The sequence below is a fragment of the Plectropomus leopardus genome, chromosome 21, assembly GCF_008729295.1.
Source record: "Plectropomus leopardus isolate mb chromosome 21, YSFRI_Pleo_2.0, whole genome shotgun sequence".
In the NCBI taxonomy this organism is placed as follows: Eukaryota; Metazoa; Chordata; class Actinopteri; order Perciformes; family Serranidae; genus Plectropomus; species Plectropomus leopardus.
Window position 1 is genome coordinate 14,650,409 of NC_056483.1, and position 17,612 is coordinate 14,668,020.

The following is a 17,612-nucleotide window of genomic DNA, read 5'->3' on the forward strand; positions in this document are numbered from 1 at the left end:
ACATACACACATGCACACAAACACACACAAACACACACACCTGGTGATCCTTTCCTTTTGGTTTTTATGGCTCTGGGTTACTGTTTAACATCCCCACCCTACTTTGAGTTTGTTTAGTAAATCGATCTAATGACAGGGCTATGGTGGCGCCATCCAATGTGTCGCTTCATGAATTATAGGCTGCTCAGCTCTCCAACCTTCCCTTTTAATGCTGTCGAACGCACCATTTTTCCTATTTTCTGTGTCACTAATGTCGCGCTGAGGGACTGCTAACTTCTGGAGGACAGCGGTACACCTGGATAAATGCACATCCCACACGGAAACAGAAACACAGGTAAGTCAAAGTCCTCCTATGAATTATATTGTCACTGTAATGCAAAATATTCACATCGGCTATAAGAATTATAAGGTAAGCTATTGCTTTTAAATAGAAAGTAAAGCCTACCTTTGGCAGTTTCTCAAGGACGTTTGGTAACATGTTCTGTTAAATCACGTGGTTTGTATTTTGGTGGTAATGGTGGTACTCCCTGGTACACACACTTTAGTTGCTTTTGTGTGACCTAAAATGAAAGCTGATGTGCTTTTGAATTGAATGTTACAATATGAGGTTTTTCAACTCTAGTGCTGGAATTTTTTTTTTTTGTTGTTTTTTTGTCCCGCATATTTATTTCTTTATTCTCACCTCTCTGTAAGCAGACAGCATTTTCTTAAAACAGATAAGATTCAGACTCACTTTGTCACGCATGCTGTGCTGTAAAGATCAAGTGATAACCTATTTCACCTGTACAACGACATTATCTATAATAAGAGTAGTGTTGCTGCAGGTTGCTAAGCAGGGAGATGGTAATAAAGTCACACTGTATTTTTCTGCTGTGATGCACTACCTATATGATACTGCCACTGAGAGTACATCAAAATAACTTGGGACGATCAAATTAGGAAAAAACGTGAGACCTGCACACCTACTCCATGCCACGCAAGTTTAATTAAGACAATGTTTCAATCCTACTTGAATCTTCATCGGGTCAAAATGATTTCTATATATTATATATTTCTAAAATATATTTCATTATGATCTCTAAATATCATGTATTTCTAAAATGTTTAGTTGGTATAATTGGATATTGACATTCCAATTCCCAGACTTATAATTACGATTAAGATTGTGTCAGAAGGTTGATTATTTTTGACGATGTAGTGTGTGTTGTTGTATTGGTTTGCCCTAAATTGTGCAGGTGATTGCGTGTATACTCTTTACAGTCTAAAGATAATTTAGACAGCACTTCAGTTGGAGAAATCATGTGTCACACACATAAAAAAGCTGATCCTTCCATAGAGTTTTAAAGTGGATAGTCGACTGTTCAGTGTATGTTTTTTGTTTGTTTGTTTTAATATTGCCCAGGTATAAGGAAGTGGTGGTTTTCTAGAGTCAGTTGGGTGGCTGATCATCATCTGTGACTATTAAAACCTCTAATCTAAATAGAGGCGGCAGTGTTATGGCCAGTTCACACAGATAGCTCTTAGCACTGAGTTTTATGGCTTGAAAGAGCTTTTTGTTGCTAGGTGGATGAATGGTTCCTCAATGACATCCTGCTTGGTTCTCAGCTGAAGAAGTCATAACAGCTGTTATTATTTTAGGTATTTATATGAATGTGTCGGTCATAGGTTTTACGTAATAGATTCACATGTAAAATTTCAAACTCAGTAAGCTTCTACAGTATGTCTTTATAAACAGCTGATCTTCAGTGTTTGAGATATTGTATCTTGATGAAAACAAATTAAGAGAAGGGGTTTGTGAAGTATTCTAAATACAGTAAGAAAAAGATCAATGGCACTCATTATTACACAAACGCATTTTTCCCTGCACTTAACAGAGGAGGGTGAGGCTAAAACAGCTATATTGTACTTATCGACCAGGGGCATAAATTTAGCCGGTGCAGGCTCTGGGACACATGGGTAGGAGGGCGCAGAGATAGTGGGCCCTAACATGCGATTCAGATGGCCACCTCTGAAATATGTCCGTGTTCTAGTAGGAACTCATGTAAAGTAGAAAATGTGGCCATTTTCTATATATACATGGGGCAAGAATCAAACGATTTGCACACTGTATTAAAAGTTACCAGTATTTTTAGTTATGCAAAAACTAGCAGAGATCTTCATCGGGCATTTTCAAATCATCATCAAAAAGCAGAGCAAGCATAAAGTCTTAACGGCTTCAGGTGGTAAAGCAACAAGACAATATGACACACAGTAGCTATGTTAGGGGCAAAATCTGTCAAGACAGGCTGAGCACATCTGCAAGCCCAGTGGTGGAATGTTACTAAATACATATACTTAGTACTATACTTAAGCACATATTTGTGGTATTTGTACTTTACTTGAGTCTATTCTTTTTATTCCACTTTACACTTCTAATCCAGTACATTTCAGACAGAAATATTTTTACTTTACTTTTTACTTCAGTACATTTATCTGAAAGCTTTAGTTACTAGTTACTTAAAACATAAACACACATAAACACATAAACATATTCACATAAAAAACATGAGAAGAGTTTATAAAAATATTTTGTCATAAATTCAACTACCCAACTGTTTATCAAAGTACAGGTGAAATGATAAGTAAATTAATCAATTCGCCGACTGACAGAAAATTAATTGACAACTATTTTCGAACATTTCGAACATAAACATTTAACATTTTTTATCTATTTATTGAGATTTTCCTGCTTTGTGTACTTTGACTATTAATATTTTGAGAATGTGGAATGTGTTTCTAAATATACTTACTTGCTTTCACTTAAGTATGATTTTCAGTGACATTAGTCAGCAAAGGATCTGAATACTTCCTCCACCGCTGTTCAAGCTGAGTGAGCATTCATTACTTTAAAACATAAAAGCAACAGTGAGAAGAGACAAGAGAAAAAAAGGCAAAAGAAGAAGGTAGCCAAGGTCCCTAAATTAAATTCCTTTGGCTACTCTGTGTGTGTGTGTGTGTGTGTGTGTGTGTGTGTGTGTGTGTGTGTGTGTGCTTTATAACTAGTAACTGGTGTGCACTAGGGCCTGTCATAATAGCTTTCACTGGAACCTGTTGTGACTACCATACACCACTGCTGTCTACAAGTGAGTCTTGACAATATCACACTGTATTTTCATAGGAACCTAAATGCCCACATGCTGTATACAGATCTACAGCATTTCCACACTTCATTCTTGCTTCCTACTAATCCTAGTTTAATACAGGTATAGTGTCATTTATCTGATGTGATGATGAAGTGAATCCAGCACTCTCATTCCACAGTGCTCTATACCAGTCCTTTTATGTGACTGTGAACGTGATCGTAAAGAGCAATTCTTCTTCTCCACAAACCTGATGAGTCAGGAGGCCTGACCTCACTGCCTGGTTAAAATGTAATCTCTATATCACGTCTCTCTATGTCTCTTTCTTTCTCTCTCGTCATTCAACCCCTTTGTTTCAGCCTGCCGCCTTAACAAAGATGTCAGGTTATTACCGTGTGACAGCATACTAATTGCTGTTCCTCTTTATGTTCAGTAAGTGTGAGTTCATTACCTGTGATAATGTGCATTTTCGTTTATTGAGCCTACAGAGACAACACATGACCCCCACGCCTGCTCATTCACTGTAGGTGCTTGGCTGACTGGCTCACTCATTACTGATGTAGGGCATCAAATCTCCCATAATACTGCCTCTTATCATTTACAGCCCTCTCTAACACAATGCCCCAAACTGATTACCTTTAAGCCACACAACAAGATTTAGTGCAATGAAACTCCCCATGTAAAATGGGTGTGATGGGACATTTTAACTGGTTTATGGTAGTAAATTACAATGTGTTTACAGCATTCCTGCTCTGACAGAGGAGGCAGCTCACTAAGAACGACTTAACTCGTGGTTTTGATTTTCACTTCTGTTGCCCCCTGACTCTATCTGTTTTTACAATAAGAAAGCTAAAAGAAGTGTGAGAATGATAGGGTTAATATTAGATGCTGCTCTTCAGGTAGTAAGTAATACTTTTACATGGCAGACTGGCTCATCAGTCTTAAAGGAAAAGACAAATATGAATCATCCAATCTGAAGAGTATCATTTATCGTAATCAGCTTTACAAATGTAGGCCTGTGCTGATATTAAGTCACAAACATTGACAGCAAAACTGCAATTAATCCAAGTTCCAAAATGAAGCCCACAAAACATATTTAAAAAAAATGACTTAACAAATTAAATTTTCCTTTAACCTAAAATACAAGAACAAAAAAAACTGATGTTTGAATTTAATTTGAATTTATTTTATTTGATGTGATTCAATTTAACATGACTCAAATACAGAGTATGAGACTGATGTATTGTACAAGGAGTGTATAGCTATTGCTAATTTTAACTATTGTCCCTTGATAGGCTTTTACATACAGGTTTGGCGAGTGGTCAGTAAGTTTAATATCATTTGAGTTGTGTATATAAGCAGTTAATTAAAAAACATGAAGGATAATGTTTTCTCAACTTTTATGAATGACTGTTTGATGTAAACCAAATGAGTGTGTTTGCAGAAGAGTTAATGGAAGTTATCAGTGTTTTCCACCACACTTTGTGTCTTTATAGATTATATCTGCTGAGGTGGTGGAGCTATTACTCCGGTATTGATTAGATTAGAAAGCCTAGTAAGGACACACACACACACACACTCTCTCTCACACACACACACACACACACACACACACACACAAATGTTTGTGCCTGTAAGAACAAAACTCTGTCATGTGTGCAAATACACGCACACACAGGAGCAAGCCAACATCCACATGAAGCACGAGCCATCCTCCAAAATCTCATGCAATCTGTCTCATGTTAAAAAATAGAGGTAGAACAGAGGAGGTAGAGGGTGAGAAAGGAAATATATCCTTCACCATTATCTATCCATCCCTGAGATAAGTGTGAGAGAGGGACAGATAAGTAATGTGCAATAAGGTGAGAAGTCTTAGCCACAGCTCCTCCCCTCTCCTTGCACCCAACCCAATCAGATGGGATTATAGATCTTTTATGTGAGGGCATCTCCCTTGTCATGGTTGTAAGAATTGGATGAAGCAGAGACCAGCAGATAAGGACAAGGAGACAGAGAGAAGAGAAGAGAAGAGAAGAGAAGAGAAGAGAAGAGAAGAGAAGAGAAGAGAAGAGAAGAGAAGAGAAGAGAAGAGAAGAGAAGAGAAGAGAAGAGAAGAGAAGAGAAGAGAAGAGAAGAGAAGAGAAGAGAAGAGAAGAGAAGAGAAGAGAAGAGAAGAGAAAGAAGAAAGTGTGAGGAAGATCAAGTCAAAACAGGAATGAAGTATCCTCCTGTTCCTCAGAGTAAATCTCTGTTAGACATGGAAGTAGCAAACTACTGTGAAGGCCTGGATCCCTCATACAGCACACTGGGCTTTGAGAATGCAGAGGTGCTCTGTGGAGGAGGAGGTAAGTGCATGGAGCCACCTACACACTAGGGTTGAAATTAACACCAGTCACCAGCCAAATGATGTGTATAGCTACACAGTTTGCTTTACTCTCCAGCCAAAAAACACAGTGGTAATCTATTGAGTGGTTGGTAGATTTTGGAACTAGCTACAGTGGTAGGTGGGGAAAAATTTCCAGCCCTGCTACACCCACATAAAACCCACATAAACAAACAAGGCAAGCTCATATAAACACTAACTGAAGTGTAAAGCATGTTTTCTAGCATGCAAGTTTAGTTGGATGTGCTCACATAGTGTATGACAGTGGACAGACAGCCATCTTTATAGGCTTTGATGTGTACATACACAGACTGGAAAGCAGATTTTTGGCAGCAGGTGCCTGCAAAATGGCTTATGGACAGAGAAGTGAGACTTGTATTGTGTATCTGATAAATCTGTAGCCTCCTTGTTTAACCCTCTTTATACCTCAGCAGATGGGCTCATTTCTTTCCAAAACACAGGAAAAAGCGAAAAACGAAAGAAAAAAGTAAAACAAAAAAACAAAAACAAAAAACAACAAGGAAATTACCTATTTTGTGTTTATAAAAATAATTAGTATGTAAAATAATTTTAGATATATAATTATGGCCATTATAAATACAATTTCTTGGCCATTTTTCCATAGCTTTAAAAAAATATATGTTTTCCAAATCTACTCATTTCATTGCTTTCTCTGTTTCACAAACTCAGTAACTTAAGGTCTCTGTTACATTTTAGCTGCAACTTATGGAACAGTAGCTCAAAAGGGTTTTTCCCAATGTTTTCAAAATGTTTTCAATGTTTTCAGTTTGCTCAGAATTCGAAGGTTTAAATACTTGTGAATGTGTCTGAATGCAACACAAGAAAAAATGATGTCACACCAGGTTTCAGAGAGTTAAAAATAATGTAACTTTAAGGAGGGTTTTGGGTGGACAGTTTACCACCTAAACCCCAGTAAGACTTTACTGACAGAGCAAAGTTAGAGCAGCTGAAGGCAAATGAGTTGCTATTTGCAGAAAAGGAAATCAGTCTGTGTTGTTTTTACATAATTAGCTAAATGAAGAGATGGGGAAAGTCAGGACATTTTAATGTTGGCCAACAGCGCGTGTATCCACTTGTCTGCCAACACTCATCGTGAGAAGTTATCCCTACTTGCCTGTTGCTTGTATATGGGTGTGTAAGTGGATATTTGTGGTAGTGAAGGAAAGAGAAGGGCAGGGTAGAGGTTGTAAAAGCATAAAATCAGAATGTGATAAAAGTATTTAGGCAGCAATCTCAGGTATGTGATATGAAGGTGTTTTTTGGAAGAGAAAACATGCAACTAAATGAAACACTGATGTCTGTGAACAGAAAGTCAGCTGAACATTGAGTCATGTGACCTTGTCACTGTCGGACTGAGAGAGTATCGAGGGGATGTGAAAGTGTCTGTGTCAATGCATCTCTATTTTTCACCTGCAAATGCTATGACTGTGCTGTTGTTCCATTTGGTAGGCTCTGACCGGACGATAAATGTGCATGATGATGATTACGGCTTTGATTATGGCGACGATGCTGTTGCTGCTGATACTAATAACAACCGTCATGGTAGTAATGATACTGAAAAGATAAGCCATAAAAATAAAGACATCATTATTGATGTTTAAAATGCCTGTCGACTGAGCTGACATTTATTTGTTTTTTTTGTAATTCATGTTTAAATTGATGTTCAAATCAAACATCCCACACAAATGACTTTGCAGTTACATAAACATTAAAAAGTCTTTGTAATTTTACTTTGGATGCAGTAGTAAGATGCTACAGTGTAATGGCACAGATATTATACACATAGTGGCCTCAATTTTATAAATATTCGAGTTGACATTCAGCACTGTGGTACCATTACTAGACCATAGTGAACTATTTCTGGATGTTTACTGCAATACACTGATTCTCTTTGTTATTGCGTTTTTGTCTGAGTTTATGTGCACATCTGTCTTTGTACTGCGTGTGTATTTACCTGTGAGAGTGTTTCTGTGTTTCAGACAGCATGCCGACAGAGCCGAGCCTGTCAGTCGGTCCAGACGGGGTCAGCAGTAACTGTGCCATCTGTGGAGACAAGGCCACTGGGAAACACTACGGAGCCTCCAGCTGTGACGGCTGTAAAGGCTTCTTCAGACGCTCCATACGCAAGAGCCATGTCTACACCTGCAGGTACAGATGGCAAATACTGTGAGAGCACACATATGCACTTAAAATCCTGCCCTGCTTGCATTATAGTATAGCAATATAACAGAAAGAATATGCATACATGTGCACATAGATATGCTCTTGTACATATCTAAAAAGAACTCTTAAACAACTGATAACGTTTCAGCATAGTCATCATTCCACGGCATATCACGTCAAATGATGTTATGTTGCAGTATGTCATCATGTCTTGCTCTGTGAGACTACTTACATCGTTGTGTGTATGTTGTATGCAGGTTCAGCAGACAGTGCATTGTGGATAAAGATAAGAGGAACCAGTGTCGTTTCTGCAGACTTAACAAATGCTTCAGGGCTGGCATGAAGAAAGAAGGTACGGAACATCCTTTCTGCTCCCTGTATAAGAGAGAAACAAGAAACCATGTATGTTGTTTTTTCCCCCTCTTATCTAGAAAGCCCACTAAAACTTTATGTATGAAGATACAAAATGAAAAGTTAAAGTTATTTGGATACCATGTTAGTTTTTGGACAAACTGATTTTCATGGTATATTGCCAGCAGAAAATGTATGAATTTTAGATGAAGTTTAGAGACAAGACTTTAAACTGGCGATACTTAAGGAGAGCCTGTCTTCAGAGATTCTGAAAGCTGCTTCAAGATGGTTGAAATGGTCTCAGCCATAAAATAGGTGATTACTTAGAGTGTGTGTGTGTATTTATGAGGGGTATAACCTTGGCACAGAGTTTTACGACACCTAATCATGTGTTATTCAAACATGTTGTTCTGGATTGCAACTGGTTAACGTTTGACTCCTTTTGCTGATGCCAGCCTGCATGGCTATTTTCCTAAATGTTAACTGCCCGAGCTTCATTGGCATTGTTTGTAATCAGGACCTTTTCTTCACCCCCAACTAAATCCAAATCAAATTCTTGCAAACACTAAAACCAGGATAAATAGTTTGTTGATTTTTACACAAAAAATACAGTCGATAATGTCTCATTGCTCTGTCTTTTTCACACACTCAGTAACTTTAGGGCTCTGTTACATTTTAGCTGTGCAGAATGAGAGAGATCGGATCAGCTCCCGAAGAAGTATCCCAGACGCCCAAGACTTACCACCCATTACTATTTTGGCCCAAGCTGAATCATTGTCCCAACAGGTGACATTGCCTTTTTGTTTACCTTACTAGGCAGCACATAATGTGCATGATTACAGTACTTGCACAACAAAATCAGCAAACTTTGACTCAAGAAACCATTATTCCCTGACTTCCTCCAGATCACCGCTCCGATTGGAATAGCAGACATATCGGAGCAGAAGTCCGCCACTGTGGGGGATGTATGTGATTCTATGAGACAACAGTTATTGGTGTTGGTGGAATGGGCCAAATACATTCCTGCATTTGGAGAACTGCCACTGGATGACCAGGTAACATGGCCATAGTTGGTCAATTTTGATTAGCTGTTGTTTGTTGTAATAAGTCATCCTTGTGCACATTTGAATCCCATGTCCCAAATTAAATGAATAACTCTCAGACTTCAGTACTTTGGTTTAATAACTTTTTGAAGTGCTTTCACTCTTTTAATATTAGTCATTGTATGCTTGTATGAGTGTGCTTGCTGCTCTAACAAGTGGCTTATTCTGTCTTTCACTTGAGATGAAAGAAAGATCAACCAAATGCACAGTAAGATGAAAGAATATTAGAAGCAGTAATTAAGTGAAGTGTCACAGATCTTGCTCTAATACAAAGACTACTAAATATAGCACACTACACTACAAACATGGCTTCTCTGTGATGTACGCAAGGGCAAAAGGGGAGGCATTGTTGTATTGTTTGTGTTCTTTGTTCATCTGTGGATGTGTGTGCGTGTGTTTGTTTATAGGTGAGTTTGCTCAGGGCTCATGCAGGGGAACACCTTTTGCTTGGGGTCGCCAAAAGGTCAATTCCATTCAAGGACTTCCTGCTTTTAGGTATGAGCTCATCTTATTTACACATATTTACACATTGTGCAATCAGGTGATTCAGCACTCAAGTCTGATCAAATGGGTAACACTTTACAATAAGTTGCAAACAAAAATGTGAGTGTTTACGAAAGGAACGAGTGAGGAACACATCAAGATCGACCTTATAATTAATGGATCATTAATGAGTGGTTCCATGAGAACACTGAGGAGTACTATATAAGAGATTGTAATGGTTGGATAATCACAAAGTAATGAGGGACTACTTATCAGCTACTTAGTATGAGGTGCAACTTAACTTGAGGGGGCAGCGAGATGTAAGTAATGGTTCAGGGTTTCTACAATTTAAGAAAAGTTAGACACTACACTTTTTGAGACCTTTTTTTTAATGCTCTGAATGGAATTTAAAACCAATTTAATATAATCAAAACGGAAGAAAAAGAAACATGAATTGACAATTACTTTTGTTACTACAGTTTTGCCCAAATGTATTACAACAACAACTTATTTGGTTATTACCTGGTGGGTTGTTTTGTTGGATTTTGTGTTTCTAACTGTGTAAGTGGGATTCCACTGCATTAATTCCCATCATGCCAAGGTTTGGAAAAACGTTTTGCTTGAATTTACAGAGCCTTGTATGCACTTCCTTTTATCAGTTTTGGTAATGCCATGAAATCTTGGTTTAATACCCAATTTTCCCTATTTCCTAAACTTCCATGTTGTGCAGGGTTCAGTGACAGCTAGCTAGCAGACAGCGGATCCTATGATATGATATGAATGTTGTCGGTACTATTATCCTGATCCCCATTATGTAAATGTGAGAGGCATTTGGTAAATCATTAAAAAAAATACAATGTTACCAATTATTTGGGGATTTTACAATGCAAGGTCAGAAAAAAATAATCATTAATTCCTACTTCCCACATCCTGACATTTACTTTTTAAAAAAATATTCAAACACACCAATTAAAGTCTTTTCTAGATTAATTAATACCTTTTAAGACTTTCTGAGGATTTGCTAGGACTGTGATTATTGTTAATTAATAAGTTGTTGTTAGTTTTGGAACTACTTCTTGAAGAAAGTAGTCATTAATGAACGAATCATTACCTAATAATAGAGCATCTCCCAGTCTGTTTGCTGATAACCCACTGTTATCTATTTTACAGCCTTTGAATTAAAGTTATTCAAGAATAACTCATTTACGATTCACCAGTCATCAGGTCGTTACTCACTCTTTTCTTAGTGACTGCTAACATACTTGTATACTGTATTGTGAAGTTTCACCTATCAAATGTTGTGTTAGCTGACAATGATTAACTCAAGGTTTCTATTTCTTTGTGACTTCAAAAGTATCTCTTGTAAACGGCATTACTCATTACCCAGACAAGTATCAACATCATACTATGGGAAGGTCTGTCAACTACACACTTAACTACACACTCATAGTGCATTACTATATGTCTTAGGACCTTTGTCATAACCTTGACTGAAACCCTTTAACAGTCTTGACACAAGTCAGATTCAACTTTTCTTTCTCTCAAAGCGAAATTTATTCCCTTCACCCTTCCATATCAGCACTCCATATCATACACACCCACATAGTTTACCGTCCCACTCAACTCAGCTCAACACTGGCACTAACTGATGCTCACTGTGTCTGCAGGTAACGGCTGCGTGATCCACAGGAACAGTCCTGAACAAGAGATATTCAAGGTAGCCAACCGAGTGCTGGATGAGCTAGTGCAGCCTTTCCAGGATATTCAAATAGACGACAACGAGTATGCAGCGCTCAAGGCTATTGTCTTCTTTGACCCAGGTAATAAAAAAGAAGACGAACTAACATCAGGGGATTTGTGTGGTACAGTTAATAACAAATGCCAAGGACCAATTTTCTTTCATGAGTGGTTACCCTGTTTTTCCAGCTCGTCCTTACTCCTCCATTCAGGAACTTTAAGTCTATTTGTGTAATTTAAATGCCTGTTTGGAAATTAAACATTGATTTAGGACAAAGAAACTACTTGATTAAGATTAGGAATTGCCACTGATAATAACCTTGGCACAGTGGTTGGTATTGTATGATTTGTCATTATTTCCAAAAATGTATTAACCCTTTTAAAACCTGGATGGACACCAATTTTCTTGTGCTGCGTTCAAACACCTTTCTCAAGTCTTAAAACCTCTGAACCGTTTTGATTATTCTGAAAATGTGAAAAAAAAGACAATGAGAGACTTGGCAAGAAATGTCCTGCAAACTGCAAGAAAGTAAGTAAATTTAGAAAATCATTTTAAAAAAAAACAAGTATGAAAAAATGTTGAGAAAACTGTATTTAGAATTATAATAATTATGTATGTATTTAATTTTTTTTTACTAATTTCTTGCAATTTTTGGGGGCAATTGCATTGTTACAGTTTTTGAAAGAAATCAAGCAGATTTGCTCAGGTTTCAAAGGCTAAGTTAAATATCAAAAGCTAAATACATTTATCCAAGTAATGCATTCATATTAAAAGAAAAGTATGAAGCACGAAAGCTGGAAAAACAAGAAACAAAACTAAAAAACACTTTACAACAATACAACAATAAATTGAAAAAGACAAAAAATTGCAAGCTAAATATGTTTAATGATACCTTGTCCAATACCCATTGCCATTTCTGTCCAGATCCCCTTTCCCAATCCCATCCATCTGGCTACATTTCCCCTCAAAGTTAGACCCCAATCCCTCCATCCCTTTTTTTAAATGTCTTTTTGGACCAGTGTGACCACAATACCTGCCCCCTCTCACGTTACCTGCCCTGCTTCCTCTCCCCTTCACTAAATCCCCTCATTTTACCTTCATGCCCCAGTTTGACCATAATCATTCCATCAATTTCACTCATATCCTCAATTCCATCCCTGATCTTTCTGTTTTTTTCCTCACCCTCCTGTCCTTCAACCCATTCCTTCACCCATAATCCATCTCCCACCTCCATGCTTTGCCTTCATATCTGCAGATGCAAAGTCTTTGAGGGACCCATCGAAGATCAAGGCTATTCGGCTGCAGGTAGGTCGAGCATTTGATTTTTGTAGCTTAACGCAGAGTTGCAGTTCTTTTCTAGTATGTTGTATTATAATTTACAAAAAAAGTACTAGTAACAGGCATCAAAAACTTAAATTGTTTTTCAACCACCTACAGTATACATTAACAATTTCACACATTTGTACGCTGTATATCCAGAGGAAGGACATGTTTGCTTACACTTGGCCTTGTGTGTGCAGGTCCAGATGAGTCTGGAAGACTACATTAATGACCGTCAGTACGACTCCAGGGGTCGTTTTGGAGAGCTGCTACTCCTGCTGCCCACCCTGCAGAGCATCACCTGGCAGATGATCGAACAGCTCCAGTTCATTAAGCTCTGTGGTCTGGCCAAGATAGACAACCTGCTGCATGAGATGCTGCTGGGAGGTGAGACTGGGCCCTGTGTCTGCACTTGTAAACCTGCAAAAAAGAAAAATAGGGTGACCTTCAGCAAGACCAGCACATGCTCCAGTGGAGTTATTCAGTGATAAATGTGTAGAACTGGACAAGCATGAAGCAATGTGAAAAACAAAAAGTATACATACTCTGCAAAAGTTTTCCAGGGTATATAAAAAGTTTGGGAATCTGCAGAGAGATGGTATAACTTTTTATTATCCACATTAGGCAAAGCCAAAATAGAAAACTTGCTACACAAGATGCCGCAAGGTGACATCTGCAAACACATCTAAATGTGTATGAATAAGACAGTCTGTAGTTAAAGGTAGAATGCATCAAACATATTCTAAGCAGGGCCATGACAGACAACCTCAAGCACAAGATGAGGCGTGGAAATAAAGTACCAGTCATCTCCAAAAATGTCTTCCATTTTTCTCCATACATGCTAAAAACAACTCCAGGATATGACAACCTGACTAAGAAAACTGCGTACAGAAAGAGTAGTGTGTTTTACTTTTCAGCATCCTGTAGAAAAGTGGAACTAACAAAACAAAAACTGCTATTCAAACATTGTTGAGACGGTATTATATTTAGTAATGTGAATGTACAACTGTTTAAATATAGTGATGCCAACATAAATATATTAGCTTACCAAACCAAACAATTAAGAAAAAGGAAATTAGATATATTATAAAATATAAAATAAACTAAGGGTTTGATTTTTTTAAGTTATAAAGGCTTGACTCAATTACTATAAAAAACATGCACACATGGCGATACACCTCTGAAGGCACAGACTGAAATAAACTCTGCATAAATTTGTAAAATTTCGTCACTCAGTTAATTAAAAGCTCCAAACCACAGATTTACACTAGTGCTGTTGGGAAAACTATGCAAAGTGAACTACCCAACCTTCTCTTTAGTCTGATGAGGGCTTGTTAGGTGAAATCCCACCATCTGCAAGAAAAGAAAATCTGTGTTTTGGAGCGTTTCATTAAGGGAATACTTTGCAAATTTCCAACCAGATTTTTATCAGAACAATGTGGGTAGTATGTGTACATGCACTGTGCTAAAGTTTTCTCTATCTTACCAGCACCCAGTTCTCCCAGCTCATCTTCCAGCTCAAATCAATGTCTTGTCATCCAGCAGATTTTTTTTTCTGGCTCTACAGCTACAGATTGTACTTTTGCACATTCATATATCTGACACCTTGGACACAAATGCTGTGTTCACACTATGAGTGACAGAGTAACAGGCTACAATGCATTTTCTATGGAAGTTAGTTACATGAAGCTACAAACGGACGTTCGTCACTGCTGATGGATGTGATGTGTTACAAAACAAAAAGCTCAGCTGGCCTAAACTATTTTTTAGCACTCTGATAATGCGGTGATTATGTAGCTGGTCATGCTGTTTCATTGTCGCTCATAGCGTGAACACAGCAAAAGAGTATAGAAGCTGTTTGAGAGTGAGCGCACCTCCCACCCTCTCAAACTCAGACTGAACTTTAATCAAACTGTAAAAGCAGGCAAAGCTGATGAAATATAAACTAAGATTCTGTTACTGTGTTGCCATTTTTCTTGCCTAAAATGTCAAAGGAACATAATTTAGTGCATCGTTTGGCTGTAACACAGAAATTTGTAAACAAGAAGGCTGCATCATTTCCTGTTTTGTAAAAAAGTGAGATGAAATGGTAAAACAAAGCAGCGTTGATCAAACATAAACCAACGTTCTGTTCCTGCATTACCTATTTCTCACCTAGAATATTTTCAGTCATATATTATAGCTCACTGTTTGATTATAATTCAAGACTGTTTGTTACCGGCCAGCCACCAAATTGTTTCCTGTGGAAAAACCAGCCAAGCTGTTTACTGGTTTGGTGCACAGCAGTGTATGCTGGTAGTTTTTTTAATCTCTTGAGCAAAAGAAAATTCCACAGCTCTTTTTCTCTGGTCATGTAGCATCAATTCCAAAAGTGTTTGAACCTTTCCACTGCATAGACAGCCTAGTTTTATTAAAAATGTATTAATAATTTATTCAAGCAGTGAAATAGTTCTTTAAGCATGTGAGCCCTTAAATGTCACCTGACTAAATACTACCCTTTTAGATAAGCTTCAGAAAAACATCAGCAGTAAATGCATAACAAAAACTTGTTGCCATGTGTTCAGGCTTTACGTCAGAGCCCACACACCTGCACCATCATCCACCACACACCCAGCTGGCCCAGGACCCTTTGACTGGACACACACTGGTCATCAGCACCATGCCTGTCACTCACGTTCCACAGATAGGTAAGAGCTGCAGACTCAGCGACCGCACTCGCACTAACTCCTTTCCCTCAGACAAGCACAAACCCTCTGACACACACGCAAAAAATAAGTAACGTTTATGTTCAATTTATCACTTCTCATGAAATGTTACAAAAGTGTGTGCCAGATGTGTTTCCATTAACTTAGTTGAAACGAATAACTAGGAATCAAGAATGTGGAAAAAAATCCATAAAAATGTAACATTTACAAGAATGGATGGGTATTGGTCCTATTGTATGCTTTCATTTAAAAATAAAAATAAATGCATTTGGAAATTACACCACCTAATGGCCACACAAGATTGATGGGAAGTGTATCTATAAAGCAGCAGCTTTATGTGTAATATTTCCTGTGGGCCACAGTTGATACATTTTGCAGACTTTACATATACAATAATACCCCACCAAACACACACATGCATAAACATTTTAAGTTGCAAAAGAATGAAATATCTGTCTATGCCTCTCTCCTTACAGCCTCTCCAGACACCCCCATCCCATCGCCCCCTCAGGGTCCGGCCCCAGAGAAGTACAAACACTTTCCCCAGCCTCTTTGTCCTCCAGCCAGCCCCTCGCCTTCCACACAGACTGATCTCTGACTTCTCCCTGCACTCTGTCAAACAAGCTGACATGGGCACGGTTTCACTGTCTCCCATTCATCATCCAAGTCATGGCATAAAGATTATGAAAGCTGTTCAATGTCTGTGGTTAGACTTTACCCTGTTTCTCCTCCCTGCGTCTCTTGGTAGTGTTGCAACAATAACTAAGACGCAATTAAAGCCGCTGTGGGCAGCCGTTTCAAACTTCAATATGTGACTTTCAAATTCAGTGAACTAATGAAACACTAAACTTGGGTTTAACAAAACATGCTGTGCATTTTTGTGGTCACCTAAAACCAATACACAGCACTGTTTTTCAATGCAGTACCATGGTTTTACAACACTTCCATGTCCAGTAAGGCACATGCTCTCAGATATGATGGTGATTCAAATGTAAATCTAGAGATTAGTCTGTTAAAACGTGTATGCCCTTTTAAACCTTTGCATTGCTTGAAGTGTAGTTTGTTTTTGTGTTTGATGCTTTGCTGGATTGGGCACAGATGTGCTTCTGGTTCTTTATGTGCAGTTTATTCACCATTTGGTATGCACGACAGATAATGTGTAAATGTGCAAAATACTATTTAATTTTAAATTTCAGAGACAGCAGCAGCAATGGCAAAACAACATGACTTACTATCAAGAAATGTTTGTTATGTCAGAATCACTCGGACTGTACCTATGTTTGTTAACAGTATGGATTAATGGGACCTATTACATTTGTAAACTAGTCTAAGATCAGTTATTGTGTTCTAAAGAACTTCAGAAATGCTGTTGCTGATTTTCCGGTTTTAGATTTTCCACCTAATGACTGAGACCTAATTACTGCCATGTACTGAGAGGTAACTATTCTAACAGTTGGATTTGTGAAAAAAAGACATTCAATGGTTTGCATTTGTGTATTTATATAAAATGGATTATATATATATATATATTCTTAATATACATGTATTTAACTGTTAAAGCATTAAAAAATGGGGTACAGCAGTTTGTGACCAAATCATTTATAAAAGTTTGTAAAGACATCATGTTAAATGCAAAAAGGAATGTGGATAAAAAGTAACATTTTAATATTTTACTGTATATATTCAAGTGGTTGATAGGAAATGTTTGGATCATGAAAATACCCTGCTATATTCAATTTCTAGAATCACCTGTGTGTTTTTTATTTCGGTCAATAATGTGTACATTTCTTAATTTATGCAGTGAATTAATTAAAATTCCACGATGAGAATTTAAAATAAATTGATTGAATGTGGATTAATTGAAAATGCATACAGTGAGAGACTTGGAGTCACAGTATGGTACAGTAGCACCCTCCTGCTGTCAAAAGAGGAAATACAACAGGGAGCAATATGTACATGGACTGCAGTAGTTATTGTATATTGTATGCATCAGTACACCATGTCAAATGAGTATGCATCCATTCATTTATTGTTCTGCCATTTTTGACATAAAGAAAATTTAAGTGTGAAATGGAAATAGAGAAATTCAATTCCAATCTGTTGCTGCAGCCACAACAAACCATTTCAATGGATATAGCTTAAAAAAAAAAGAAAGAAAAAAAGAAAATGGACTTTTTTTCACATTTGATCCTGAAAGCAAAACATTATAGACAAACAGATGATGATAAA

The 17,612-nt window shown here is 37.6% G+C and overlaps 1 protein-coding gene across 1 annotated transcript; it reads left to right on the forward strand.

Moving 5' to 3' along the window:
* The first annotated feature begins 158 nt into the window (after window positions 1–158).
* Window positions 159–16,158, forward strand: hnf4g (hepatocyte nuclear factor 4, gamma). Its single transcript, XM_042510766.1, has 11 exons — window positions 159–334; window positions 7,500–7,668; window positions 7,941–8,035; window positions 8,714–8,820; window positions 8,940–9,089; window positions 9,545–9,632; window positions 11,288–11,440; window positions 12,614–12,663; window positions 12,879–13,065; window positions 15,243–15,365; window positions 15,860–16,158. The coding sequence occupies exons 1-11, from the start codon at window positions 304–306 to the stop codon at window positions 15,979–15,981; spliced, it is 1,275 nt and encodes a 424-aa protein (XP_042366700.1). The 5' UTR covers window positions 159–303; the 3' UTR covers window positions 15,982–16,158.
* Window positions 16,159–17,612: the final 1,454 nt, after the last annotated feature.

Excerpts from the sequence above, each read along its gene's own strand:
- hnf4g (XM_042510766.1), top strand. The coding sequence starts at position 304 with ATGCACATCCCACACGGAAACAGAAACACAG. Across the intron at positions 335-7,499 it reads ACACGGAAACAGAAACACAG|ACAGCATGCCGACAGAGCCG; the intron begins GTAAGTCAAAGT and ends TCTGTGTTTCAG. Across the intron at positions 12,664-12,878 it reads TCAAGGCTATTCGGCTGCAG|GTCCAGATGAGTCTGGAAGA; the intron begins GTAGGTCGAGCA and ends TTGTGTGTGCAG.